At 31.1% G+C, this 9,867-nt stretch overlaps 1 protein-coding gene across 1 annotated transcript in view; it reads right to left on the bottom strand.

Annotated features, from left to right (window-relative positions):
* Positions 1–3,786: 3,786 nt before the first annotated feature.
* Positions 3,787–9,867, bottom strand: part of LOC117180099 (Bardet-Biedl syndrome 4 protein homolog) — a 33,586-nt gene continuing 27,505 nt past the window's right edge. Inside the window, exon 8 of the mRNA XM_033372419.1 lies at positions 3,787–4,087. Within this exon, the coding sequence (XP_033228310.1) occupies positions 3,908–4,087 (180 nt within the window). The 3' untranslated portion in view covers positions 3,787–3,907. The remainder of the gene's footprint in view (positions 4,088–9,867) is intronic.

Raw genomic sequence — 9,867 nt, 5'->3', positions numbered from 1 at the left:
TCGCCCCCCCCCCCCAAATTAATCGAATTCTCGTGGAATTGTTTTTGTAACTAGACGGTCCACCCTAGATTCTTTGAGAAACTCTTTTAGTGAATTATCAGGAGATGAAGCAAGAGGGAACCACAACTGAGATGTAGAGCGCGATGCGATAGAAAATTCAATTGAGAAATTCTGTGTCACTGAGGTTAGGAATATAATTTCTAAGTTAAAAAACAGTTAAGATGCAGTGTGGACCGTATGTGTAACGTTTAAATCGTAAAAATAAAATTGGAAATGAAAAAATTCAGTTTTTGACAAAACGGCAGAAGTTGCAATAACATATTTAATAACAAAAGTTTTTTAAAAAGAATGCGCATTTTTTAGACGAGACAATGAAACTACGTGTGTTTTAATACCAAAGCATGTTATGAATTGTAATAACATACAATTATGGAAATTATATATAATTTGAGGAACAAACTCAAGTGCGAAGCCCACGATACGTGATGAGTATGTGTTCATTAAAGCCACAGGAGCTTTAACAATAGAGAATTCACAATCCACCCGTCAAGCGGGCGGATTTTTTAATTACAATTTATTTACTTCAATTCAGCAAAACTTCAGCGTGGGATTGGACTTTTGCTTTATCTTTAAATCGTTATGTCAATGTTACAGAATGCTTTTTTACTCTCCTGAAAAAATTCATTTTATTGGTATCTTGCTCTATACTGCCACCACTGCCACCCTTCAACTGTCATATGAAGAAAAAAAAGATAGATGGAAAGAATAAAGTAAACATTCTTTTCATAACGCAGTTGCAAAGTAATTTCTAAGTAACAAGCAAGTTCTGAGTTTATTCTGCAAAACTCGTGCACATTGTATGAAGATGTGAAAACTACATCCAAAATTTTCAATAGCAAAAGCAAATTGTCGACCTAATTTTCATTAGGTAATAAAAATACGAATATTTCCGGAGAGGGCAAGAACATCAATTCTTGCCCCCCCCCCCCCCCCCCCCATTTTTGATACCCTTCTCTATACTTTATGAAATAATAAGAGAAATCAGATCAGTAGCAAATTGTTTTTTATTTTTTTTAAACAGTACAGGCATTTTTTCGTAGTAATATGTAATCATCTTATACTAAACAATAATTTATGTGTTCTGAAATTACAAAATTCAGCCTTGTTTCCAGGCTGCCAAGAATTTTCAGGTTAGCTAAAGAAAATATTTAGATAATTGCAGTTTTCAATTTACCCCTAGCAACGTTATAATTAAACGAAGTGACTATTTTCTTTTTAGCATGTTTCCCTGGCGGACCGAAGGAACCGAATGGCGCCTCTACAAAGTACCCGTAAAGACCCCATTGGGTCCCCATTCGGTTCCTTTTCAAAAACCTCGAAAAAAGAGCAAAATCAACTTTAAAATTGTTGAAATTCGGATTCTACGTTAAAATGCCGTATAGAAGGTCAACGGTAAAAAGTTAAAAAAAAATATGACGTATAACGCCTGTTGACTGCTACACTTCAAACGCATCGCCTGTAAGTAGCAGTCAACAGGCGTTATACGTCTTATATTTTTTTAAACTTTTTACCAATGCAAAAGAAAAACGATTGCGATTATTCCGTGAACCTCTATATGGAATTTTAACGCAGAATCCGAATTTCAACAATTTAAAAGTTGATTTTGCTGTTTTTTCGAGTTTTTTAAAAAGCAACCGAATGGGGACACAGTGGGGTCTTTACGGGTATTTTGTAGAGGCTCCCTTCGGTTCCTTCGCTCCGCTAGGGTTCAAGGAAATGTTAAAATTGTCAATAAAAAATAACTAAGATTTAACTATAATTTATTTAATAAATAATATGAGGTGCCAATGAATTTTCAATTTAAAGCACTGTGCAATTCTTGGCACCCCCCTGCCAAGAATTGGATTGTCTGTTCTTGCAATGATTTCTATTCTTGGCAATCGGAAAAAGTATGATTATGTTCGTTTTTTTTTGTAAAATTCAGAATGAAAGACCGAATTGAAAATAAAAATAATATTTCAAAGTAAATTACTGTAGCTGTACTTAAAAGAATTAAGTAACTAATTATATTTAGTGATATGTATTATTCAGAAGAAAGAGTAAATTCGCAATTTAGTGGTGTAGACTTAACCACAAATCAGTCTAATGTATCACTGACAACTAGTTTGTCCAACAAAATTACTGCCTGATTTACATATAGAAAAAGAATCTCGGTTGTAATTTTCAACACTTCTGAAAATATGTTAAATAATAATAAGGCTGATTTAAATAGTGTAGAGAGAAAAGAAGTGTTTTATAACCATTTTTGAGGTTAGAGTGCAATTGATGAAACATTACACGATTCGGCAGATTTTAGAAGAAAAGCAATTTCAACCTAACACGTACAAGAAATTGCTTTAAAATATGTAAAAACGGAAATGTGCACGATTATTTGCGATTACCACTAACCGCAAAACGAAAAGAAAGGCAAATGAAGACAAAAAGCATCTATGCTTTAACATCACGGGCATGAAGAGATTAGGAATTAGAACAAATAAATTTAAAAAATAAATAAAAATAAGACTAAGGAAGTTAAAAAGCAAAAAACGAAAACGGCGAAATGAAATTTTAGAAAAAGCCCTAGAAGATAGAAATATAGAAAAAAGTTAGAAACCAAAAAGACTATGAACTAAAAAAAAATCAGTCTTTAAGTATTAACGATCTTATTGATTCTGCTAAAGGAGTTACAGAAAAAGAAAGTTAAAAGCTAAAGACACTAACAGAAAAGAAAATCAATTTTCGAAAAAAACCGATTCTACTAATTCTGCTGAAGCAGTCAAAAGAAGCCGCCCTGGCAGACCGAAGGAACCGAATGGAGCCTCTAAAAAGTACCCGTAAAGACCCCATTGGGTCCCCATTCGGTTCATTTAAAAAAAATCAAAACAACAGCAATATCAACTTTTAAATTGTTGAAATTCGGAATCTACGTTAAAATTACCTATAGAAGCTAACGGTCACGGAAGGTCACGGAAGTAGCAGTCCACAGACGTTACAGTCATTATTTTTGAAAACTTTTTACCGCTGCAAAAAAAGTATTGCGATAACTCGATGAGTTTCCAATAGAAAAATTAAAGTAAAACCCGATTTTTAACAGTTTAAAAGTTGATCTTGCTGTTTTTTTTAGTTTTTTAAAAAGGAACCGAATGGGGACCCAATGGGGTCCTTACGGGTAATTTTGTAGAGGCTCCATTCGGTTCCTTCGATCTGCCAGGGTGAGGATCACAACCTCTAAATTTGGACTCTATAGATGCTGATAATCAAATAATTTAAGCCAGACTATTTGTTTATAACTGAAAAATAATAATTGATCAACAATGTTTTTCTTCAATATTCACTTCATAGTGATACTATTAAAGTTTAGTTTAATCTGATTCCTGCACCATTTCATCTTCATATGACTAGGGTGCCAATAATTGGGGCCATCCCTGCCAACAATTGCGTAAACCCTGCCAAGAATAGAATTTTTAGACTAATGACCTAATTTGAATTATTCTTTCAGTTTCTAACATACATTTAGGTAAATAAAACTTAGAATTTGACACCCTATTATATTAGCGCTGTACATATTAGTATTACATTTATGACACATACAATTTTTGACATTAACTTCTTTCCCAAAGCCTGAAGTTTGCCTTAACCTGCCAACAATTAGGTACATTACCCTAGCAAAGGCCGGATATAAAGTCTAAATTTTTGAAGAGAAAATCATCTTTAACATGAGACAGAGTGTAATTATTCATATCGACATTTATATAAATAATTTCAAGAAATAAAAAAAGAAAAGATAAAACTAATATTATAAATAATATCTGGGAACATCCAGAATTATTTCGGAAAATAAAATTCGAGTGTAGCCTCAAAATAGCTTTTACTTACGTCCAAGTAATAAGTATGGCATAACCGCTTCTGGACTGGCGGAAACTGCAGCACATAAGTAGGTTGCTGCGGATGCCGGTTGACCAGTCGTCAAGAAAACGGTTCCCAAATTGCATGCTGGTGGTAATGCCAGTGGATTCAAGTAATGAGCCTTCTTCAAACAGCTAATTGCCTGGAAAAGGAAAATTTACCAATTATTTTTAGCCCCTTATTTTCCTCTAGATTTACTTTTCCTCCAAATTATTCCAATCGTATAAGGATAAAAACCAAAAAGTTTACAATTTCCATATCTCTGGAATATTGTATACATATGTGTTTGAAGGAATAATTTTGATAATTACAGGGTTTTATCAAGCGAACTTTCTCTGAAAATATCGTATCTGTCAATTATCTTTACTCTGTATCAAAATAAAGTTCATTAAGTATAAGTAAATGCGTCCTCCGATAACGTGTCTTGGCTACCTTTTTTAAAATGTATGCCACCATATCTTTCCAAATAAGCTTAAGATCTAATTGTTAGATACACTTATTTTTTCAGAATTAGTTGCAAAATTACAATATAAAGTTTTTTCTCGTCCTTAATTATAGTTTCAGAGTTATAATCACTTTTTAAATGTCGCCGAGTTTTTTGTCATCTGGTAAAGACAGTTTTTTATTACTTTTATGGCTTAAGAGTTTGTTTTACACATTGAAATTGATCGAAACTGGAGTATTATTAAATATACTTTAAAATATAAAAATTTAATTACACATAGAGTGTCTTTTATTTGACCAAAATAACCGATTTAGAAGCCCAAAAAAGATCGCACAACAGTACAGTGTCATCCGATAACACAGTTTTATTATCAGAAGAAGCATATTTTGGAGGTAAATTTGTAAAAATAATATTAATAAAAACATTAACTTCCCAACTGCAAAGCAATTGATTGATAGGACATTCCAGGCTAAAAATATATTTTTTTAATGATTTAACTTGAATGGTATAACCTTTTCATCCGCAACCACAAAATTTATTTGCAACAGATGGAGTTAGTTGAAAAAAGAAAAATAGTTGATATTCCCCTTTTTAAGCATTTAAATTATTTTAAATAAATTTAAAATAATATTTTACCTCCATGTCAACATTCAGGGAGTTACCGGATTTTTAGTTATTAGACCCGACTTTTTTTAAATCCCATATTTATCAAATCGCTGCTTGAATTTTAATTATTTTTTCACGTGTAGTCTATAATTCATAGGCATTCTTAATGAAATTCAAAAACGAAAAAAATCGTTTTCATTACTTGAAATTATAATTTATTAATAACATTACTTATCAAAAATTTCTTGCTCGCACATACAGTTGCGCTTAAAATTCAAGAAATTGTGAGCGTAGGAAAATTCTTTACAAAAAGGTAGAAAAACGAAATAATCATAATTTGTTTGCAATGCGCATTGACATAAAATTTTAAGCAATAAGAATTTAATAATCGGTTTTAAGTTGTCAATTCCATACTTAATTCTAAGCTTTCCTTTTAGAAAAATCTTAAATCAAATAAGAATTGCATTCTGAAAGTTATTTCGGACTTTGTTATTTAATTGTGCCCCAATAAAAATAATAATATCTCTGAAAGTTAAAGAGTATCAATCAATTTTTTTTACTCAGCGCAGAAAATTATAAGGAATAGAAATAAAACTGACGCTTTTAAGTGAAAAATGGAGTCAAACATTTTTTTTGGGGCCCCTTCGTAACAATTTGTTGTTTTTGGAATTAAATTAAAAATTCCTATAAATTATAGGAAACAACTGCAAAGATCATTAAAGTAATGGTTAGGTAGATATGGTTTTTTTTTTAATCCGGGTCTCAAAGTTCAAAATCCTGTAACTACTGGTATATTAAAAATTCTAAAATCAAGTCCTACTCTAAAACTTTTTAAATATCTAGAAATCTTACGAAATCCCATTAAAGCGTTGAAAAGCTTTGTAGTACTTCAAAATAGCTAAAAATACCTTGAAAACTGTTGAAAAACTTTCGAAGCACTAGAAATCTTCAAAATCTTTTGTAATCCTTCAAAATATCGTTTACGGTCAAAATAATTAATAGGTATATTTTAAATATATTGAGTTTTTTATATGGACTATTTCTAGAAACCCAAACGAAGTCGAAAGCCCTGTAGGACACAAATCGCACACATCAAAAAAAGGACATGTCCGAAAAAATCCGGACCCTAACTTAGTATGATATAAATTAATGATAAATAAGGATCTATAAATTAACAACAAAAATTCTAAATTGTAAAGCTAACCAATACAAAATTCTGTTACAAAAAAAGTGTTGCAGAAACCAATAACTGATGGACTTTTCTGAATCTTTACAATTGCCACTTGTTCTTAGTGGCGACCCCATTTCCTTAGACTTTATATGTCCGCTTTTACCCGCCCGTCTTTCTACTTACTTTGCTCGTTTTGTTTACTCCTGGGTTATTTTCATTTTCCCTTTCTTCAACCTGAATGAACATGGGCATCATTATTAATATTTCAACAATGGCCCAATTGTTCTTTACGATTTTAAATTTAAATTAAAGAAGTCTCTTGCAATACAAAGAAATTTTTGTTCTCTTTTATCGCCAACACAAAATGAGAATATATTTAAATGTTTCTTTTTCATTCCCGTTGAGCGAGAACTGTTTAATGTTTATAAGCGAAGATAAGATTCATACTAATTGGAATACATAACTAACGAAGTAATCTCATTCTAATACTCACTTTAACTAAGAAAAGTTTTTAATCGATTTAATATTAACAACTTCAAAAGAAGAATTTATTTTTCTCTCGTTCAGCAGACTTTGCAATTAAAACACTTTGAGCCCACGCAACGGACGGCTCTTTAAAATCCACAAAGAATATTTTAAAGTAGGAACACCCACTTTCTAACGACGCGAACAAAAAAAAGTTAAAAAAAAAATTCAAAAATATCTTTCATTTTAAATAATAATAAGGTTTAAGGGTTCCATAATTCTTCTCTCTTGCAATTTTACAGATTGCTTCAAATTTTCTATAAGATTTCATTTGTATTTCATATAAATTATTTCAGATAAGTAATTTAAGATTAGTTATTTTATATTTAGTTGGCGGAACTGAATTTTAAATTTCATGCGAAGTTTAACTGATGTTTTCTATCATACCTTGAAAATGTACAAAATTTAAGAAATAGATTCGAAGCAATTTTCAAAAGACTTTTCTCAAAATGTGTGTGTGCATTTTCATATGAGAAAAGAAAGAGCAAAAAATTTGTAATTGAAAAAAGGGTGTGCAATTTTGATTTATGCACAGAAATTGTGACCTTTTAAAAAAAAATCATGTTGAAAGCCTTATGATGCCAACTGCATTGTAGGGTGAACTTTAAACATTTTTCAACATTTCGCAACTGAAACTTCGAAATTGACACGCTCGCAGGGGATTGAAAACTTTCGGATAGAATTTTTCAGAGATACGTTTTGGATCTTTTTATGTTCGAAGTAATACTTTAAAAATTGCTCCTTTTGCAGAAAAAAATAACTACGAATTTAAATTAAATAATAAACAAATAAAACTGCAACTATTTTTTATGGAATCCATAATAATTTACTAATTTCAAGGAATCTTTTCTCACTCCAAATGAAGTAAAAAAGGATCTGCTTTTTGGATAAGGATGTTCTAGACGTACAGTCACGTTCTGGATTCATAGTTGCTTTTCATGAAATTTTAAAAGAAAACCTACATCTAAATTGAAAAAAGGCAGTGTTTGGCAGTAACTCGTTACATGGAACGTTACATTTTTTAGAAACAGTAACATTTACACGTTTCAGTTTTTCGGTAAGTCCAGGGGCGTCGGACACGTGTAGACTGGGTAGGCTTGAGCTCACCCATGAACTTTGTTACTTTGTTACTTTGTTACTTTGTTACTTTTGTATTAAAATTATTTCTCAATCTACCATCTTTTTCACTTTTCTTTTAATGATTAAAAAAGCATATTTACGGAGCTTAGATAGTACTTGCAACTGCATAAAAATAGCCAAATCGAGAAAATACAGTTAAATAAGTGACCTATTTAAAAAGTATTCTATAAACCTTAAAAGCCTCCAAATTTTTCATGTGTTTTATATGGAAAAAATTGAGCAAAAGTTTTATCGATTTTCTCAAAAAACCTATGCTTATATTTTTTGCCGATTTATTTTTCAATTTGACTTTTAAGGAATAAATCATGCAAGTTTTGTGCTGGCTAGATCATTTTTGTAACCAGGAAAATTTTTGTTCGTAAAATCTAGATATCACATTTTTCTCAGAATGAGCGAAAAACAGAAACAAATTTTAACCAAAAAGTTTGCATACACATACCTAAAAACTTGTGCATAAAAATCCTTGTTGCTTTTTTGTGATACCTTAAATCGTTCATGAAATAAATTTGAAAATTATATTTTCAGAAAAAATATTATTCTAGCATAAAAGCTGGTTTATCCCGCATAAAGCTGATAGGATGTTTTCCTGAAGCAGACAATTTACAAAATATTGCCATAAAGGTGGGTTCTTCAGAAAATATTCTTTTCATATCCATTTTAAAGATTGAAGAAAAAATACCGTGAAATACTACCCCTTATTCCATATTATTAATTTTATGTACAAACATATACTTTTTGTACTTGCGAGGAAAAAAATAAAACTGACGACCAGCACTTTTCAGAGAGAGCGGATTCGATGACGTTTCCACGTGCCAAGAGTGGGGACAGCTGAATTTCACAAAAAATACCAGCCCAGGTGCAGCACTATTCAGAGAGCCGACTTACATAGCATGAGTGGAAACAAAACTAGAATATTCTTTTAAAGGAAAATTGATAACAAAAATTATAACGTCAATACTGTATGTTTGTTGTAAAACCTAACATCAACTGCCTCATAAAGCTAGGTCCATATAAAAAACTTTCTACCTTTCTTCTACCAACGATTCAGAGAATATTGAAATTCTAGACATAAAATACAGCTAGATCGCCACTTATCGTACTTTATTTCATTCCCTTCAGTTTATTTAGCAGCGTGTATATGATGGCCGATAAAAATTTGTGGCCCATAGAGATATTTTTCAGATATGAAACGCTACCACTCAAGTGTGATTTTTTGTTCAATATTTTTTCTTTCAATCTTCAGGATAATACGCAATTTTATACACACATAAATCTTGCATGAAAAATATATTTTGTTAGAACAATTTCTAACAAACGAAAACATACATAAAAGTTAATCTGCGATACAACTTACAAGGAAGGTACCCGAGATGTACCTCACCGATTTTCTTGAAATTGTGATATGTTGTAGAACATCAAAAAATATTTGACACTTATTTTTTTATACGTGCCCATAAGCCCATTTAAGGGGTGAAAACCACCCTTGAAGTTCACCCCTAAAAACACATTTTTTCAATTTCTCGAATAAAATTCGTAATTTTTTACTGAAACAAAGTGGGTAACACTTGTTATTGAAAAGCACATATTTATGCATTATTTTTAGTCATCAGACTCGCAACCCCCATTTTTTATTAATGAAAAACTATATTTGATGGCCATTTTTTTCACTATACACATTCCAAAATCTGTTGAATCTTGACAAAATTAATTGTTTTATGCACAATAATCAAAAATAAAGTTGACCTGTTCCGGCATTTTCAAAAAAAATCCCTTGAGGGGGTGAGCTACCCCTAACATGTATACTGTTATATTTCGTTATTCCATTACTATATAATGGTGTAAAACTCTTGGATACTATTACAATTGTTAAGTAAAGTTGATGTAGTTTGAAATTTTCTGAAATCAGCCCTTACAAATGAATTCATCCCTATAGTTCAATCACAAGTATTATTTTTTCATTACTTAAAAATACCCTCGGACTATTCAGTGGCGTAAAACGTGTAATAATATTAGTTCACATCCTTGGTATTGAATT

This window comes from Belonocnema kinseyi, chromosome 9, assembly GCF_010883055.1.
Source record: "Belonocnema kinseyi isolate 2016_QV_RU_SX_M_011 chromosome 9, B_treatae_v1, whole genome shotgun sequence".
In the NCBI taxonomy this organism is placed as follows: domain Eukaryota; kingdom Metazoa; phylum Arthropoda; class Insecta; order Hymenoptera; family Cynipidae; genus Belonocnema; species Belonocnema kinseyi.
The sequence above is the reverse complement of the archived record's forward strand: the minus strand, read 5'-3'. Positions and strand labels throughout refer to the sequence as shown.